General features: G+C 43.8%; 1 protein-coding gene across 4 annotated transcripts in view; it reads right to left on the reverse strand.

Moving 5' to 3' along the window:
• The window catches only part of CDK14 (cyclin dependent kinase 14), a 601,685-nt gene that overhangs the window by 329,478 nt on the left and 251,450 nt on the right, over positions 1 to 20,757 (reverse strand). For all 4 annotated transcript variants that reach the window (XM_040352389.1, XM_040352390.1, XM_040352388.1 and 1 more), the window contains one exon: positions 1,150 to 1,212. In XM_040352389.1, coding sequence (XP_040208323.1) covers positions 1,150 to 1,212 — 63 coding nt within the window. The remainder of the gene's footprint in view (positions 1 to 1,149; positions 1,213 to 20,757) is intronic.

A 20,757-nucleotide genomic window follows, 5' to 3' on the forward strand; every position in this document is an offset into this window, starting at 1 on the left:
CCACAAGCGTGTGCAATTTTAAAGCCATGACATATTAGGTATCTATGTACTCGGTGTAACATCATCTTTTATATTTTACAAAAACAAATTGGGGATATATATATCTAGGAAACCACTGCTAGGAAACCACTGCTAAAGAAAGACAACAAGCAGAAGAGACTTGTTTGGGCTAAAGAACACAAGGAATGGACATTAGACCAGTGGAAATCTGTGCTTTGGTCTGATGAGTCCAAACTTGAGATCTTTGGTTCCAACCCCAGTGTCTTTGTGCGACGCAGAAAAGGTTAACGGATGGACTCTACATGCCTGGTTCCCACCGGGAAGCATGGAGGAGGAGGTGTGATGGTGTGGGGGTGCTTTGCTGGTGACACTGTTGTCCGATTTTTATAAAGTACAAAAAAAAAAATCATAAGAGCAAGACTAGGCATGCTCAGAAACTAAATACATACAAAAGTATTCAATACATTACGTCACTTCTGACGTACTGTCGCACGGAAATTTTTGTATTGTGAGTAACCTCTTCACTTTCGTCAGTGAAAACGCTGTCCGAAAACCTAAGCGTGTGTACAAGCCTTTACATGCACATAAACTTTAATGGCATCCCAGTCTTAGTCCGTAGGGTTAAATATTGAGTTGGCCCACCCTTTGCAGCTATAACAGCTTCACCTCTCCTGGGAAGGCTGTCCACAAGGTTTAGGAGTGTGTCTATGGGAATGTTTGACCATTCTTCCAGAAGTATATTTGTGAGGTCAAGCACTGATATTGGACGAGAAGGCCTGGCTCACAGTCTCCACTCTAATTCATCCCAAAGGTGTTCCATCGGGTTGAGGTCAGGACCCTGTGCTCCAAATTCACTCCAGTGTGGTCATATGAATAAACACTCAGCACTTTGGTCAAACCTACTCTGCTGGACCTCAATGCTGATCCTCTTCTTCAAAAGAGATCTCATAACTAGAAGGCCAAGGCTTCTGATCATGTGAGCAGTACTGGAGGAAATCAGAGACAACATTTTTCCCTGGAAGGAAAGTATGTCAGCCTTTTTTTTTTTTACGGTTTATCTATTAATCTCACACAGTTTCTCTTTGGGTTGACTTTAAATTGATATCAGCAGGGTATAAAATTGAATCTCCAGCTCACTGGACATCTTACCTTCACATTGTCAGGATGCAGCCCTCCAGGGTGTTTATCCATGTACTGACATAAATCTGTGTGCTGCAATACAAGGAAAACCAACAGAGAATTATTCTTTATGCAACTCCGACACAAAAACTCAAACTTGCATAAACCATCACATTTCAACAAGCATGGGAAATGTTTATTCATGTGTATCTTTACATAGCAGAGTCGGGTTTAGAAGACATGCGACTGCTTGTAGTTACCAGAAAAACCTATTCCCAATGGTTACTTGTATTCATCTGGATTTCCACCCTTAAACCTCATACACACGATCAGATTATCCGACGGGAATTGTGCGATGACAGGCTGTTGTCGGAAAATCCATCCGTTTGTACGCTCCATTGGACAATTGTTGTCGGATTTTCTGAGGACAAATGTGGGATAGCATGCTTTAAAATTATCCGCCAACAATTGTGTGTTGTCGGCTTATCCAAGCGTGTGCACACAAGTCCATCGGACAAAACTCCAAAGTATAAACACGCATGTTCAGAAGCAATGCTCACCATAACACAACATTAACAAAAGGTGCCCAAAGGGTGGCGCTAAAGAGCTGAAAGACCACGTAGTTTCATGTTTGTTGGCTGTCAATTCTTTGCTGTTTGTATGCAAGACAGGTTTATGGCCAACGCCCTTCAGACAAAAGTCCTATGCTTTGTCCGCGGAAAATCTGATCGTTTGTACGATGCTTTAGGTTGATTTTTTTTTCTAACAAACATGTCATACTTACCTGCTCTGTGTTTTGCACAGAGCAGCCCAGATCCTCCTCTTCTCAGGTCCCTCACCAGTCACGAACACAGGTTGAGCTGGATGGACTGGTGTCTTTATTCAACCTTACCTACTATGCAACCATGACTAAGAATAACCTAATCAGTCCAGTGCGGTCTCATATTAACCACTTCCATACCGGGCATTTTCACCCCCTTCCTGCCCAGACCAATTTTTAGTTTTCAGCGCTGTTGCACTTTGAATGACAATTGCGCGGTCATGCAACACTGTACACAAATTAAATCTTTATGTTTTTTTTCCCACAAATAGAGATTTCTTTTGGTGGCATTTGATCACCTCTGCGGTTTTTATTTTTTGCGCTATAAACAAAAGAAGAGAAACAATTTTGAAAAAAAAACTATATTTTTAACCTTTTGATTTAATAAACATCACAATTAAAAAAAATAAAAAAAAAAATAGAAATGTTTCCTCAGTTTAGGCCGATACGTATTATTCTACATATTTTTGGTAAAAAAAAACCACAATAAGTGTTTATTTATTGGTTTGCGCAAAAGTTTCAGCGTCTACAAAATAGGATAGATTGATGGCATTTTTATTTATTTTTATTTTTTTACTAGTAATGGCGGCGAACTGCGATTTTTATTGTGACATTGCGGACGGACAGTTTTGACACTTTTGGCAAGTTTTTGGGACCATTCACACATTTATACAGTGAACAGTGCTATAAAACTGCACTGATTACTGTGTAAATGTGACTGGCAGAAAAGGGGTTAACACTAGGGGGCGAGCAAGGGGTTAAACTGTTCCCTAGTGAGTGATTCTGACTGTAGGGGGAGGGGACTCACAAGGAGAGGAGACCAATCTGTGTTCCTCTGTACTGGGAACACACATTGGTCTCCTCTCCTCTGACAGGACATGGTCCTGCCGTGATTACGGCAATTGCGGGTGCCCGGCGGATATTGTGGCCGCCGGGAACGCGCAACGGGTCCTGGGCGATGCGGCGGGCGCCCCCTAGCGGTGCGAGAAGCTCAGGATGTCATATGACGTCCACCCGGAGGGAGGGTTCCTGCTGACGTCATATTACCATGACTTGGTAAAGGAAGTGGTTAATCACACAGCATTCTAGCTCATTATGTAATACTCACCTAGGATCGAAGCCCCCGCTGCGGTGCCCGACAGCACCGGCCGGCGACATGTTGTCCCAGAGTTACTTCTGGGTATCGCGGCTCCGGCGCTGTGATTGACAACACTCGCGGGTATGCGGGAGCCGCCAGTCACGGCATGACCTCCTTTAAAAAACGGCATGATCACAGTTTCTAAAGCGCGCCTGTGCCGTTGTCTACAGCGCATGCGCCATAGACATCGGCACAAGTCTCTAGTGTAAATATCTCCTGAACCTTGGAGGTTTAGGAGATATTTCCAGCACCTACAGGTATGCCTTAATCTATGCTTACTTGTAGGTAAAAGTGGTGGTACAGGGTGTACAACCACTTAAACTTGTTAGCCAATAAAGTGTATCATTTACCTTTCCACGTCAATCTTACTGCAGAGCAACACAGTACAAGACAGAAGCAGTGAGATAGACCATGGACCTCGTTATACCCTCTGTATATGGATGAGGCATGTATCTAGAATAATATCCTGTGCAGCTGGGACATTTTGAAAGCCGTCATTTCTGACCTCTAATGAAATGCTATATATGCCTCCCCATCATGTTGTTCCTTCAAATTGAAGACTTTTAGTCAATGACCTGGAACTAGAATGGAAATCTAGAGATGAAGGTTAGCAGTCAAAGCCTCTGGCATGGAAGGTTTACTACAGGGTCACTGAACACAAAGGTAATATTCTGGCTACAAGCGGAATATGGTATGATTATTCCATTTCCAGTAGAGATCGACCCAGCCAAGGCAATCATGGCACCAAATTTGGTATTTAGTATTTAACTATTCAACTTACATTACGTTACATTCTCCGTACCATAACAAGGCATACAAAGAATGGCAAAATTTGAAGAAAAATACTTCTGCAAGAAGTGAGAACACAGCAGAAAATTTTGAGGTGCAATATAACCAAGATAATTGTACAAAAGGAAATAATGGTCTCCTTTCAAAAAGGAACTCTAGCCATGGTTGTATAGCATTTCTTGGGATGGGTTTCACGACAGTGATAACAATGGACCAATCCTGCCTAATGTGTATTGAAATGTCCACTTGTAGTCTCCCTTGGAAGCCGTGTGAGAGGTAGACAACATAGGAGTGCAATTGGTAGACAGGGACAGAGTTGTGCCCCTATAACAGAAGTATCTGAACAAGGACCTTGTAGGTAGGACCACTGTGGGTTTTTTTTTTTGTTTTTGTTTTTAACGAAGGCTGAAGGTTTAAAGTGTTGATAAACTCTATCTTTACTTCACTCGATTTAAAACCTTAAAGTGATATTAAAGACTCCAGTTTTATTGGAAAAAATATAATTGTGCTAAACCAAAAGTAGTGCTAACAATAAAAAGTATTATGGTTACCTTAAATAAAAAAGAGGCTATATGTACCTGCTCTGTGCAAGGATCTTGCACAGAACAGCCCCAAACCTTCTCTTCTGGGGTCCCCCACCAGAGCTCTCAGATCTCCCTCCCTGGGTGTGCCCCCATAGCAAGCCATGTGCTATGGGGACACAAAGCTGGGCGTGCTCCTGAGCCGGGCTATGTACATCCATAGAAATACACAGCATGGCTTGGCTCTGCCCCAGCTAACAGGATTTGATTGACAGCAGCACGAGCCAATAGCTTCTCCTGCAGTCTCTGAGTCTGTAAGAGGGAAAGACTCTAGTGCTGCTGCAGACGGGCACAGCGCTGGATCAAGAGGGTACAGGCAAGTCTTTAGGATGGTGGGAGGGAAATATCAGATAGTGAAAGGTTATCTTAATGCAAGGAATGCATTAACCACTTAAAAACCCCTTCACGCCGATATACGTCAGCAGAATGGCACGGCTGGGCACATCAACGTATATGTACGTTGCCCTATAAGCCCAGCCGTGGGGTCGCGGGCGCGCGCCGCGCTCCGTGACCGCGGGACCCGATCGTCGTTGGGAGTCCCGCGATCGGTCCCCGGAGCTGAAGAACGGGGAGAGGTGTGTGTAAACACAGCTTCCCCGTTCTTCACTGTGGCGGCGTCATCGATCGTGTGATCCCTTTTATAGGGGGACACAATCGATGACGTCACACCTACAGCCACACCCCCCTACAGTTGTAAACACATATTAGGTCACACATAACCCCTTCAGCGCCCCCTGTGGTTAACTCCCAAACTGCAACTGTCATTTTCACAATAAACAATGCAATTTAAATGCATTTTTTGCTGTGAAAATGACAATGGTCCCAAAAATGTGTCAAAATTGTCCGAAGTGTCTGCCATAATGTCGCAGTCACGAAACAAATCGCTGATCGCCGCCATTAGTAGTAGTTTTTTAACAAAAATAGATAGAAGAATACGTATCGGCCTAAACTGAGTAAAAAAAAATGTTTTTTTATATATTTTTGGGGGATATTTATTATAGCAAAAAGTAAAAAAAAAATTCAAAATTTACTCTCTGTTTATAGCGCAAAAAATAAAAACCGCAGAGGTGATCAAATACCACCAAAAGAAAGCTCTATTTGTGAGGAAAAAAAGGTAGCAAATTTTGTTTGGGAGCCACGTCGCACGACCGCGCAATTGTCTGTTAAAACGACGCAGTGCCGAATCGCAAAACCTGACCGGGTCCTTTAGCTGCATTTTGGTCCGGGTCTTAAGTGGTTATAAACATTTACATATACCCAGTCCAGTGACTGGCCTCGGGTGATACACAGGGATGAAACAAAATTCTACATAAGTTTAGAATTTTATCTACAGCCAAGTGAAAAATGTATACCGCTTGCTTAAGCTTTCAGAAAGCAGGGGGCTGGGAGCTGAAGTCACACTCTGCAAAGCTCAGTGAGGTGAGCCGATTGGAGGGGAAGGGAAGGGACCCCCCCTACTTCCCCTTCATACAGCACAAAGGAACACAGCCAAGTCTGTCAATCACAATTGCGCTCCCATCCTTGTCACTTTTTCTTGGTGTCCGGAATACTTGTCAGAAGGTACTCATGCAGATAGAGGAATGAAGTAACAGACAAAAATGACACTTGGATTGAGACAAACACATACTATAGGAGGGAGATGCTTTTTTTATATTTCATGTTTGAGGTCTACAACCACTTTAAGATAAAAAAAAAAAAAAAATGACTTTAAAACCACTTCATCATATGACTTGCATGTAGTTTCCTTTAAATGTTTTTTGAGATGTGCTGTTAAAGAGATTTTTGCCCCTGATTACATCATTTGCACATGCGCAGTTTAAATCACATTGTAGGCACATGAAGTGGTATAGTGATGTGCCGTCATGACGTAATCCCTACGCTGACATTGTAGCTCAGTCCTACAAGATCTCCTAGGATCTTCTCTTCCTGAGTCCCCATGTGACTAGGCTTGGCTACATCCTACCGAGTATGTGCGAGATTGCCACAGTAATGTGATAGAAGGGCGGAAGAAGGGTTGAGAATGACATCTGGAGGTTCCCCTAAAGATGGTGCCGGCTTCAGCAGCATCAGAAAAAAATAAAAAACATGAGATGCAATAAAAGTAAGGACACTCCAATTGCGCTGTAACATATCTGGTTAGACTAATGTGAATCGCGGTGCGGATCTGTGTTTAACAGGATTGTGCTCTACGGAGTTTACTACTGCTTTAAAAATATAAAAATTGCAATTTCTCACTCTCTTTTTTGATTTACTATCTACTCACCCATTTGACAATAAAAACACAAGCACGATTAAATGGGAGAAAGATCTAGAACAAGAATTTACCTAGGATCAATGGAAAAAAGCCATTCATATATCTAGTATATCATCAGCATGTATTGAGCGCTGGGACAATGCACAAAAAATACTGAATAGGTGGTACTTGACCCCATATAAACTATCGAAAATATATCTCGGAACCTCTAGTTTATGTTGGAGATACAACTATCAAACATGTAATCTTTTACACATATTATGGAGCTGTAAAAATCTACATAGCTTCTGGAATTCAATAACTTTCTTTCCTGGACCTACCGTACATACTCGAGTATAAGCCGAGTTTTTCAGCACATTCTTTTGTGCTAAAAATGTCATCTTTTTGCGCCTGATCTCCCAGACTTTTGGGGCCCGGTACCAGCCGGCCGTAGAACCCCTGGACCCCGGGGAGCACCGATTTTTCAAATCAGGGCACTCCTATATACTCCCATGTTAAACGTAAGGCATGGACACAGTGAGGCATGGGCACATGGACACAGTGAGGCATGCAGATGGACACCCTAGGCTTATATTTGAGTCAATACGTTTTCCCATTTTTTTTCTGTTAAAATTAGGTGCCTCGGCTTATATTCGGGTCAGCTTTGTTTGAGTATATACGGTACTTTATTATTTTTTTGTAGCAAGTTTTGTTCAGTTATCTTAATTATATATGTTTTTTTCTCATATATATATATATATATATATATATATATATATATATATATAACTTTTTGAAATCACATTAACATATTAAAACTTTTTTGAGATTTTAATGATTGTATTTACAAATTGGTGTTAAATTGTATTAACCGACATGGTGGTCCTTATGAAATCCCAACACAATACAACATCTCCATCTATGCGATACAGATATCTACTGGTCGTATGCATATGACTACACAGTATTAATACCTTTGCATTATATTTCCAGCCCTGAAATGACTCTTTTTACATCAGTTATATTATTTACACACATCTGAAAAATGACTGCATTTACTTATACATTCCTGGATTAGAGCCTAATTAAAATTCGAGCCCGGGGTGGGGGGGGGGGGGTATGTGAAAATGGGATGAAGTACGAAGGTCTGACCCAACAGGGAATGGGACTCATGACTCAGGTTTTCGGTGAGGGAGCAATTTCCTGCTCGGCACGCAGGATGAAAGCGTTGTAATCTGGAGCCGAGAATGAAGAGCTTTCACCACTTCACAGAGAAAAATTAAAGAATAGAAATTCACAACATTCCAACGGAGGCTGCATGACACCCAGCAGAGGTGAATGGATGCAAAGACTAGGCAGCTTCTCCAAAAAATGAATACTTTATGTGAGAATTAAATTTTCTTCAATTGCAATAAAAAAATGATGTTAAAGGGGATGTGCCATGAAAAAAAATAATTAAAAGCCAGCAGCTACAAATACTGCAGCTGCTGACTTTTAATATTAGGACACTTACCTGTCCTGGAGTCCAGCGCCGTCCGCAGCAGAGGATGAGCGATCGCTCGTCACTCTGCTGCTCCCCCCGCCATCCACGGTGAGGGAACCAGGAAGTGAAGCGCTCCGCTGCGCCTGCCGATTGGCTCCCGCTGTGTACTGGGAGCCGAGTGTTCCCAGCACACAACGGAGGGGGCGGCGGGAGGTGACGTCATGCCCGCAGTCTGCCCGAGACTGTTGTGGCCGGATGTGGGTGCAAATACCTGTCTTTAAACAGGTATCTAGGAGCTGAGGTGGCTCAACGCGATTGGCACTGCGCTGACAAGCCATTCACCTCTGCAGCTAGAGGTTCGGATCCCGGTCTCGGCTTCATGTGAATTGAGTTTGGTGGTCTCAGCCCGGCTCCCGGTGGGTGTGCTATGCAAGGTAAGCCTGTGCTTAGTACGCCCACCCCCCTCCCACAAAAACTACCACACCTACACACGCACTCTAAATTGGGTTAACACACGCACTTTGACCACGCGGTCTCTAAAAGAGAGGCGAAGGACTAATGGGGCTGGTTGAGCGGGCTAATCCTCTCACTCCCTTATAGGGAGTCCCTCTGCCCCGTTGGGCTTCAAAGCGGAGCAGGTAGGGCGGGCTGTGTGGGAGGACCCCCTCACACACCCGCCATTGCCACCCGGGGCATGGAGAAAGATGGCAGATTGCCTCTGGGGGAGGCCTGCCTACTCCCAACTCCTGCAGTCCGGCTCCTCTCTCGAGTACACGCACAAAAATACACTTTAAAAAAAAAAAAAAAAAAAAAAAAAACAGGTATCTACACCCCCTTCCCCCCTGAAAGGTGTCAAATGTGACACCGGAGGGGGGGAGGGTTCCGATCAGCGGGAGTTCACTTTAGGGTGGAGCTCCGCTTTAAAACTTAAAAAAAAAGTCTACTTTTATTGGTGATCAGTGTACAAGAGTTGCAAAGATTTTAAGAAACTTTGCTACAGATTACTACCTGTTTGCTTCACCAGGTCTTTTGCAGATTGAGTTTGAATGGTCCATTATATTCAGCTGGTGAACTTCTCTGTGTTCTAATGAGGAAAGCTGCAGTGCCTGTATACCTTTAGAAGTACAGTGCCTTGAAAAAGTATTCATACCCCTTGATATTTTCCACATTTTGTCATGTTACAACCAAAAATGTATTTGTCATCTATTTTATTGGGATTTTATGTGATAGACCAATACAAAGTGGTACAAATTTGTGATGTGGAAGAAAAATTCTAAATGTGTTTTCAATTATTTATTTTTTTTTACAAATAAATGTGAAAAGTGTGGGTACATTTGTATTCAGCCCCCTGAGTCAATACTTTGTAGACTCAGCTTTCGCTGCAATTACAGCTGCAAGTCTTTTTGGGGATGTCTCTACCAGCTTTGCACATCTAGAGTGACATTTTTGCCCATTCTTCTTTGTCCACAAAGCTCAAGCTCTGTCAGATTGGATGGAGAGCATCTGTAAAAAACAATTGTCAAGCCTTGCCACAGATTCTTAATTGGATTTAGGTCTGGACTTTAACTCAGCCATTCTAACACATGAATATGTTTTGATCTAAACCATTCCATTGTAGCTCTGGCTGTATGTTTAGGGTCGTTGATCTGCTGGAAGGTGAACCTCCGCCCCAGTCAAGTCTTTTGCACACTTATGCCGCGTACACACGATCGGAAATTCCGACAACAAAACCAGACGGAATGTTGGCTCAAACTTGTGTTGCATACACACGGTCACGCAAATGTTGTCTGAAATTCCGAACGTCAAGAACGAGCTGTCGTGATTCCGAGCATGCGTAGGATTTTTGTGCGTCGGAATTGGCTACAGATTTTCAGGATTTCGGACAAGAACTTTTGCTGTCGGAAAATTTGAGAACCAGCTCAAATTTTTGTTGTCGGAAATTCCGACAGCAAATGTCTGATGGAGCGGAATTTCCAACAAAAAGCTCACATCGAACATTTGTTGTCAAATTTACCGATAATGTGTACGCTGCATAACAGGTTTTCTTCTAAGATTGCCCTGTATTTGGCTCCATTTATCTTCCCATCAATTATGACCAGCTTCCCTGTCACTGCTGAAGAAAAGCATCCCCACAACATGATGCTGCCACCACCATGTTTCACAGTGGGGATGGTGTGTTCAGGGTGATGTGTAGTGTTAGTTTTCTGCCACACATAGCATTTTGCTTTTAGGCTAAAAAGTTCAATTTTGGTCTCATCTGACCAGAGCACCTTCTTCCACATGTTTGTTGTGTCCTCCACATGGCTTCTCACAAACTGCAAACAGGATTTCTTATGGCTTTCTTTCAACAATGGCATTCTTCTTGACACTCTTCCATAAAGGCCAGATTTGTGGAGAGCACGTCTAATAGTTGTCCTGTGGACAGATTCTCCCACCTGAGCTGTGGATCTCTGCAGCTCCTCCAGAGTTACCATGGGCCTTTTTTTGTATTCCTTATGTATCGTTTTTATTATAGTACAAAATATGATGGACATGAAAAACATCACATTTGGTACATCAAACATCAATGGCGACAAAGCCTTGTAAAAGTAAGAAGACTAGTTATTATGGGTTTGAAAGATTCAAAGAGGGTCAGGACATAGGGCATCATTAACAATTCAAATAGGATGTAAGTCCTGGAGGTCTTCATTTCATATACCGTAACATCTCTTCATACATAAGTTATGAGTAGGACAAAACATAGGTTCAGACAAGTGGTGGTGGTTGGGGGGTACTTCAAACCAGAAGCCAAGGAATTGGTGGGTAAAAGGGGAGGTGCACCAGCCCAGGAGAAAGGTCCTTAGTATCCTATGCAGATTAGCATTATAAATAGATGGGCTTATATTTTTTTTCCCCTTTACCAAGCACAAGGCTCATTTGACATCAAGGTAGAAAAAAGGACCCTATAATAGATAATAGAGGGAAAAAAAAATGACTTGGATTATCTATTTGAATAAAAAGATTCTTGAGCTAAGCCAGTCATTTAAATATTTACCAAATAACATGACGGACTTGACCTGGTTATGTAAATCCTGCTTAATCGGAGACACCTTTTTGAAAAACCAAGGCATGCTATTAATTTAAAAATGCCATTAAAACAGGATTTGTCCCCTTCGCCACGTTAGCCCGAGGCAAGGATTGTATCAAACTGGAAGCCTTTTGGCAGAACACGGTTCACATTAAAAAATATTATAATTAAGAAGCTGAGGTGGTAGAAAAAAAAAACAAAGAAGTTCCACAATTCAAACAGACGAACTGACAAGGCAAAATAATTTATAGGGTTCAAGTAAAGTGCGCTCTTTTTTTCATGAAACACAAAAAATAGATACCCAGACATTACACAGCTTTTTCTATAATGAACGTCATTATTAAGCCAACGTATACCGCCGTTCCATAGCGAAAATGCTTATACAGCGTAAGAGGAGGAAAAAAATATTTAATTAAAAGACACAAAATTAGTGTGTTCCAAGGTAGGCTTGGGATATTACGGTCTTAAATTAGCTGTTGTGCTCACGGTTCTGCATCTGCTGTTTTTGCAATTGTTAGATAGTCATTAGATGTCATCTCTAGAAACAAGAGGTAATGATCGTGGGTCTAAACACACAGCAACCGCCTAGTTTTTCAGCTGAATACACAGGGATGGGTTTATGACGAGACTTTCAAGGGTTCATGTACAAGTTGATTCAATATACAAATTGTTACAGTTGTTGCAGTGCTCAAAAAGAACAAACAAGCTTAGCGTGAAACATGAACATTATGAAACCAAGACAAAATCTACCTGGGATCTAGGAGAAGGCTACCTTTCGCTTCCCTAAAAGAGAACCAGTCATTGCTGGGCTTATGCCAAAATCTTACCTAATAAAAGGGGGTTTGTTCTCCTTTACCATAAAACTGCCTATACAGGCAAGGGGCACCTGTAGATAAAAGCAAATTGTGCAACTTTGAATAATGCCCTTGCTATAGGTGTAGGCCCATAGGTGTGTGCAGCTTATTGCATTAGGGTGTGCACCCCAAGGCTCAAACACAGATGCGTGCATGTGTATATATACTGACTGTCATTAAAGCAGTGCACTGTGTCAGTAGGACAGAGATTGGTGCCAGTAGGGCAATGATGGCGAAGTGCCCTACAGATGTTTTGGAACTACATTTCCCAAGATTCTCATGCACTCTGCAGTGTAGCTGAGCATCATGGGAAAGGAAATGTAGTTCTAAAGCATCTGGGGTGCCAAGGTTCGCCATCACTGCAGTAAGACATTTTTTTTAGGAGCCCCATTAGGGGGCTTTGGTGAAATATCAAATCTGCACCAAACAGGGGGGCCTTTTATTAAAGTGGAGTTCCAGCCTGTAAAAAAAAAAAATTTCAATTAAAGTCAGCAGCTACAAATACTGTAGCTGCTGATTTAATATAAGGAAACGTACCCATCCAGGGATCCTACGATGATCCGTCCATCGGCTCCGGGTGCAGGCGCCAACTTCTTCACTAATGGAAACAGGAAATTAAGCATTGCAGCTTCACAGGCTTTCCTACTGCGCATGCTGAGTCGTGCAGCACTTTCTGAATGGTCCCCGCTGTCTTCTGGGACCCGTGTTTTTTCCCAGAAGGCAGCTGGTGGGAAGGAGGAGGGGCCATACATTTTGGTAGATCACTGTACGACTGCCGCGATCTTACCTAGAAGTGGGTACCTGGTTTTGACAGGTATCCAATCCTCCCCCTCTCCCCCAAATGTGGCAGCGGAGGGGTGAGGAAGCAAACAAGCGGAGCTTCTCCTTTTTGGGTGGAGCTCTGCTTTAATATCACATAAAACCATATGCTCTTTAACAGAATTGTATGCTAATAACCCCCTGAACTTCTATATATCCACCTCCAGCACCAACTGGATGCCTTAAAGTGGTTGTAAACCTTTGTTGAAAAAAAAAAACCCTGCAAGACAAAGGCAAAGGCATAATGAGCTCATTATGAATTGCTTACCTCATATCGAAGCCCCCGCAGAGGTCCTCGTCCCACCCCCCCCCCCCCACGATAAAAACGGCACATGCAGGGGACAGGGGATATCTCCTAAACCAGACATATGCAATTAGCGGACCTCCAGCTGTTGCAAAACTACAAGTCCCATCATGCCTCTGCCTTTGGGTGTCATGCTTGTGACTGTCAGAGTCTTGCTATGCCTCATGGGACTTGTAGTTCTGCAACAGCTGGAGGTCCTCTAATTGCATATCCCTGTCCTAAACCATGCAGGTTTAGGAAATATTCCGGGTAACTACAGGTAAACCTTATTATAGGCTTACCTGTAGCATAAAGTGGTCTGTAAGGGTTTACAACCACTTTAATAAGTTGGTTCTACTGGTCCTACAACTTTACATATGCCATAGTCCATCTTGGAAACGAACAAGAGAGGGTGGCTACATTCCTAGATACAGTGGGACCATGAAGAATGAACGTAGCCACCTTCTGACAGGAAGTCCGATCACGGCAAACATTCACTTACGTATTTTAGATGGGTCTTTCGCCGTTTTTGTGGCATTCAGTTTTGGTGCTTTTTTTGACACAAAGGGAACACAGGAAATAGTACATTTGCTGGTCCCAGAAAAACATGCATGCCACATCCCAACATAACATGTGCTGTAACATTCCCAACCCCAATAAATGTGACTTAGCAGTATAATAACTCTCCCTAATTGGCTGTCACGGCTAAATGTGAAATGCATGGAGAGCCCCGGGGGCCTCCATAAGCTGATCAGTCAACATTCCCATCATGTTAAACAATGTAAATCTGCTTTTGAATTAAAACAAAAAGTGGGCTCTTTGGCTCCTGAGGATGACCTCATGCAGCAGACAGGGCGCATTGTCTGTGTACGGCAGGCCGGCCGTGGCAGATCATTCTATGAGAGCCGGGGAAGAACACACGCATCACTAGCTTTATACTGACTATGGCAACTCTGCTTTTCACATCACACAGCTCAATGAAATGTGCCTGTAATGCAAAATACTTCCCGGAGCCCAAATGTAAAGAGCCTGGTCAGACTTTCAATTAGAGCGTTTCGTGTGAATGAGGCTGGAACTTTCCTACCCTACAGGAGTTCACAAAAGTTATCTGAAGTGCGACAGAACAGTCACTTTATACCACAAAGTCCTATTAGCTTACACTGGAGCTCCCGCCAGACAGCTAGATATACACCAATCAACTGAAAACGGGTTTAGATATATGCAATTGCATTCTGTAACAGTTCAGATTCCAAGTTAGTGTTAGGGGGTTACACGAGTTACAGTGCTTTGAAAAAGTATTCATACCCCTTGAAATTTTCCACATTATGTCTTGTTACAACCAAAAACGTAAATGATTTTATGTGATAGACCAGTGATGGCGAACCTGTGGCACGCGTGCCACAGCCGGCACGTCGAGCCCTCTCTGTGGGCACGTGAGAAAATCCTGTACTGACTCTGTATATCGCGTCCACAGCTCCCCTTCACATAGAACTACATCTCCCATAAGTCTCTGGAGCCAGGGATGATGTGTCTAGGATGGGCGTGGACGAGATAAAGGGTTGCTCCGGGTTGGATGGCAGGCGGAACATGTGGTGGGGATTGAGCCAATGGGGGGCCGTGTCTAGGATGGGGCGTGGACGAGATGAAGGGTTGCTCCGGGTTGGATGGCAGGCAGAACACGTGGTGGGGATTGAGCCAATGGGGGGCCGTGATAGTGCCTACTGAAGCTGCCCAATCACAGGCCGTTCTTATGCCCGGGAACTGACTAAGTCGGCAGATGCATTGGAGTGCTGTGACAAAAAGTAAGTGTACATGCTGTGTGGGGAATACATTTGTTTAGTTGTGTACACTGTTTCTGTGCCTCTTCAAATAGAATCTATTCCTTGGGGACTTTTTTTCTTCTTGTTCCCAACATTGCCACAAAATATGGAATTGTATGGTCAGAATAATGTTGTTTATATGCTGTCTGTGTTATATGCTGTCTGTGTTACAGCAGATGTCTCATGCTTTGTGTTGGCTATTCAGGTTTATCTGGCTGGGAATGCCTGCTAGATTTTGCAGAGATCACTGCAGTACAGTGTGAGATGTAAATACATATAGTTTTTGTCCCTGCCATCCCCCTGTATTTTTATAATACCAGAGTCACATGACAGACAGTCCAGAATCACTGGCATTATACAGAGAAGTGTAGAGATGTTGCTTGGAGTTTGAATTTGACGTGCATTGAACTGCACAGGCATTGTGAGTGAACCATTGGTAAAGCATTGCTACAGTTGTCTTTGAATGTTCACTTTCAGAAGGATGTTTCCTGGACATTGAGGACTATGAAGATAGTCAGGAATGAGAGATTTTCTAAGTAGTCTTCTGCTACAGCAATGCAGGGCAACCAGTATGTCTTCAGCTGGAGTAGAACTACAGATCTCAACATGCCTTAACCAAAGAGAGCATAATGTGTGCCAGCAGGGCATGGGGGGACTGGGAAGTTCTGCTGCAGCTGTAGAGTTGCTGGTTGCATGTCACCCCCTGTAACAGGATTTGTTTATCATCCAGCCAGTGCTTCTACTGAACAACTAGTAATTTAAAGTACACCTGTCATGCAACTTGAGTGTATTGAATATTAATGTATAGTTAGAATAGTGATACTGAAATTTGATTGCACAATGCTAGGACAGCTTCCAAAAAATGTAACTTTTGTCAAATGTGTTCTAGTTTTAGATCTTCTTGTACAAAACACCGACTACATAGTGAATACACAATGATTTCTGATGTGTCCCATGTTCACCCCCAGACATCATATCCCACGCTCATCAAGTTCTGTATATGTTGGCACTTTGGAATGAATACGTTGATTTTGCGTTGCAGTTTGGGCACTCGGACTTACAAAGGTTCGCCATCACTGTGATAGACCAACACAAAGTGGCACAGAATTGTGAGGTGGAAGGAAATATGGTTTTCAAAATATTTTACAAATATGTGAAAAGTGTGGTATGCATTTGTATAGTGCCCCTGAGTCAATACTTTGTAGAACCTCCTTTCACTGTAATTACAGCTGCAATTCTTTTTGGGGATGTCTCTACCAGCTTTGCACATCTAGGAGAGGGCAATTGTTGCCTATTCTTCTTTGTAAAATAGCTCAAGCTCTGTCAGATTGGATGGAGAGCGTCTGTGAACAGCAATTTTCAAGTCTTGCCACAGATTCTCAATTGGATTCATGACTGGGCCATTCCAACACATGAATATGCTTTGATCTCAACCATTCCATTGTAGCTCTGGCTGTATGTTTAGGGTCATTGTCCTGCTAGAAGGTGAACCTCTACCACAGTCTCAAGTCTTTTGCAGATTCTAACAGGTTTTCTTCTTCAAGATTGCCCTGTATTTGACTCCATCCATTTTCCCATCAACTCTGACCAGCTTCCATGTCCCTGCTGAAGAAAAGCATCCCCACAACAAGATGCTGCCACCACCATGTTTCACGGTGGGGATGGTGTGTTCAGGGTGATGTTTTCCGCCACATAGCGTTTTACTTTTAGGCCAAAGTGTTCAATTTTGGTCTCCTCTGACCAGAGCACCTTCTTCCACATGTTTGCTGTGTCCTCCACATGACTTCTCATGAACTGCAAACGGGACATCCTTTCTTTCAACAATGGCCACTCCCGTAAAAGCCAGATTTGCAGAGTGCAGGACTAATAGTTGTCCTGTGGACAGATTCTCCCACCTGAGCTGTGGATCTCTGCAGCTCCTCCAGAGTTACCATGGGCCTCTTGACTGCTTCTTCGATTAATTCTCTCATTGCCCGGCCTGTCAGTTTAGGTGGACGGCCATGTCTTGGTAGGTTTGCAGTTGTGCCATACTCTTTCCATTTTCCGATGATGATGGAGTGAACAGTGCTCCATGAGATGTGCAAAGCTTGGGATTTTTTTTTCTAACCTAACCCTGCTTTAAACTTCTCCACAACTTTATCCTTGACCTGTCTGGTGTGTTTCTTGGCGTTTGCGATGCTCTTTGCTCACCAAGGTTCTCTAACAAACCTCCGAGGGCTTCACAGAACAGCTGCATTTATACTGAGATTAAATTACACACAGGTGGACACTATTTACCAATTCGGTGACTTCTAAAGGAAATACAGGTAATACTCGAAAAATTTGAATATTGTGCAAAATACACACCAACGCAACTTAAAAGGTGAAACTAATATATGAAATAGACTCATTACATACAAGCAAGATGGTTCAAGCCGTGATTTCTCATAATTGTGATTATCACTTATAGCTCATGAGAACCCCAAATCCACAATCTCAGAAAATTTGAATATTGTGAAAAGGTGCAATATCCTAGGCTCAAAGTGTCCCAGTATCTTCAGCTAATTCAGTCATAACACCTGCAAAGGGTTCCTGAGCCTTTAAATGGTCTCTCAGTCTGGTTCATTAGGAATCACAATCATGGGAAAGACTGCTGACATGACAGTTGTGCAGAAAACCATCATTGACACTCTCCATAAGGAGGGAAAGCCTCAAAAGGTAATTGCAAAAGAAGTTGGATGGTCCCAAAGTGCTGTATCAAAGCACATTAATAGAAAGTTATGTGGAAGGGAAAAGTGTGGAAGAAAAAGTTGCACAAGCAGCAGGGATGACCGCAGCCTGGAGAGGATTGTTAGAAAATGGTCATTCAAAATTGTTGGGGACTTTTACAAGGAATGGACTGTGGCTGGAGTCAGTGCACCAATAGCCACCACACACAGACGGATCCTGGACATGGGATTCAAATGTCATATTCCTCTTGTCAAGCCTCCTGAACAACAAACAACGTCAGAAGCGTCTTACCTGGGCTAAAGTCCACTTTTCTGGCCTGTCATGAAAGGGGGGGGCCTACTGGAGCTGAAGTGGTTAAAGGGCAAAAATAAAAAAATATTTTAAATATAGTGCCTGGGAGGGTCTCCTTAGTCTACCTGTAAAGTGGCACATCTATAGCATGTATAGAACATGCTGCAGCAAAAATGGGATTTATTGATTATACAGGTGCGGTGGCGTTATAGCGCCGCTAAAAATAGCGGCGCTATACCGTCGGATACCGCCATTAGTACCGTCGGATACCGCCATTAGTAGTAAAAAAAAAATTATTAAAAATGCAATAAAACTATCCCCTTTTTTGTAAACGATATAAATTTTGCGCAAACCAATCGATAAACGCTTATTACGATTTTTTTACCAAAAATGGGTAGAAGAATACGTATCGGCCTAAACTGAGGAAAAAAAAATAATGTTTTATATATTTTTGGGGGATATTTATTATAGAAAAAAGTAAAAAATATTGCACTTTCAAAATTGTCGCTCTATTTTTGTTTATAGAGCAAAAAATAAAAACCGCAGAGGTGATCAAATACCACCAAAAAGAAAGCTCTATTTGTGGGAAAATAAGGACACCACTTTTGTTTGGGAGCCACGTCGCACGACCGCGCAATTGTCAGTTAAAGCGACGCAGTGCCGAATTGCAAAAACTGTCCGGGTCCTTTAGCTGCCTAAAGGTCCGGGTCTTAAGTGGTTAAAAACGATCGTGTGTAGACTCCAGAGCATTTTTCCTGACGTGAAAATGGGCATTAAAAATTTAGAACGTGCTCTATTTTTTCGTGTCGTTTTTCACGTTGTCGTTTTTCAAGTCTTGAAAAACTGTCGTGTGTAGGCCTCAACGACGTGAAAAAAACGCGCATGCTCAGAAGCAAGTTATGAGACGGGAGTGCTCGTTCTGGTAAAACTAGCATTCGTAATGGAGATGGCACATTCGTCACGCTGTAACAGACTGAAAAGCACGAAGACTGAAAAGCGCGATTCGTCTCTCACCAAACTTTTACCAACATGAAATCAGCAAAAGCAGCCACAAGGGCGGCGCCATCTGAATGGTACAAACCCTTTATAGTGCCGTCGTACGTGTTGTACGCCACCGCGTGGACCTTTCAGCACTAATCTCCTTGCTAAAAAACTTCAGTGTCTTGTGCATGTACAACAACAAGTAAAATAATAAAAACATTTACAATAAGTGATCCCTAAAACAAAAATTTTAAAAAGACTATAGTAAAAGCCACAAAATGACAATTTGCAGAGGCGACCAGCACAGCGAGAAGGCAGATGGCGCCGTTACATGGGACGTTTTTTTTATAAGGTGGCTGATGAAAAGCAGATATGAAAGGAATGTTGGAATGATAACTGTCCACACAATCTGCTTATTATATGTATCACAGAGATCCTTTATAATAGATACAAAGCCAGTACACATGATCTGCTCCCGTTACCTGGACAGCACAATACTTAAAGCTTAACTCTGGAAAACCGCTAAATCCGCAAAAGGAATCCACATAAAGAAGCGGTTTTACTGGCCAAAGAATTTGTATTTCTGTCCATCCAGTTTTCAGATTGACACACTCTGTCACATAGCACAGTCCTGTCTGCTAAGGATTTTAAGGATTTTTTACATGATTTTTTTCTCTGCTTCAATTAAGCAACATGTCTGGTCACTCCCACAACATGTGACTGGGCAGTGAAAGAAGAAGCAGCAAGCCGATAAGATCATTTGTCACTTTGCTTTCTTCTCCTATCAGAATGCCCGTTCGCACACACACACATACACTTGAGCACAATTTACTTGCTTCTTCTCTCATCAAGTTAGAGAGGCCCGGAGCAAAACAACAAGACATCAGCGCAGGGCCGGCCATGACGGGGTTAAAGAAAAAGCCCTGCCATGGTCGGAGGGAGGGGTCAGTGAGGAAGGAGAGCGATGGGAGGGAGGTTATATATTTCCCCTCCCACGCTTCCCGGTTAACACGTGGGGAGAAGTTTCTGTGCCTGCTGGGGACTTGCTGCTCTGCCAGAAACGAAAAGGGGTGAGGTAGGCCGCGATCGGGTGCCTTTTTTACCGTTTTTTCGGCGTTTTAGGTCAGCGCTGCTGGGGGAAGCTAGGCCCTGATAAAAAAAAAAAAAAAAAAAAAAACGAGCGCCGCTAGGCCGCAGCCGGGGACTCAATTTTAAGCTCATCCAGCGGCCTGTACCATGGCTGGGGTCGAGGCCATGATTGCCCAGCTCAGGCAGGAGGCGGATCGCCGCGGTGAGGGGTGGCTGCAGTCCATGCTGGGGCCGCTCCTCCCGCACGGGGACACGGGGAACGATTCATCCGGCCGGGGGGGCGGGGGGGGCACCCCGCGAGCGGGGGGGGCTCATACTGCCACCCAGGATGTAGCCAGCAGCCCACCTGTCCGGGGGGGGAGGATTACACCCCGCGATCCAGGGTGTCCCGGCCTCCGGCACGCTATTCCCCGGGACCGTCCACCCCCGGTCCCACAGGAGAGGGGGCAGCCCCATCCGGGCCGCCTCGGGCCCACCCGCAAAACGGACAGCGGCGGCGGCGGGGGGGCGCCAGGAGGACACCGATCGGCAGCGGGGAACGGGGAGGGGGCGGCCAGGGGGCTCCAAGGCGGCGGCCAGGTCCGCTCGGCGAGAAGATCGGAGGGATGCGGGCTCCAACCCCGGTTGTGCACCGGTGGGCCGAGAGCCTCGGCGAAGCACATCTGTCCCTGCGGTGGCTAG

Source organism: Rana temporaria, chromosome 5 (genome assembly GCF_905171775.1).
Source record: "Rana temporaria chromosome 5, aRanTem1.1, whole genome shotgun sequence".
NCBI classification, from domain to species: Eukaryota; Metazoa; Chordata; class Amphibia; order Anura; family Ranidae; genus Rana; species Rana temporaria.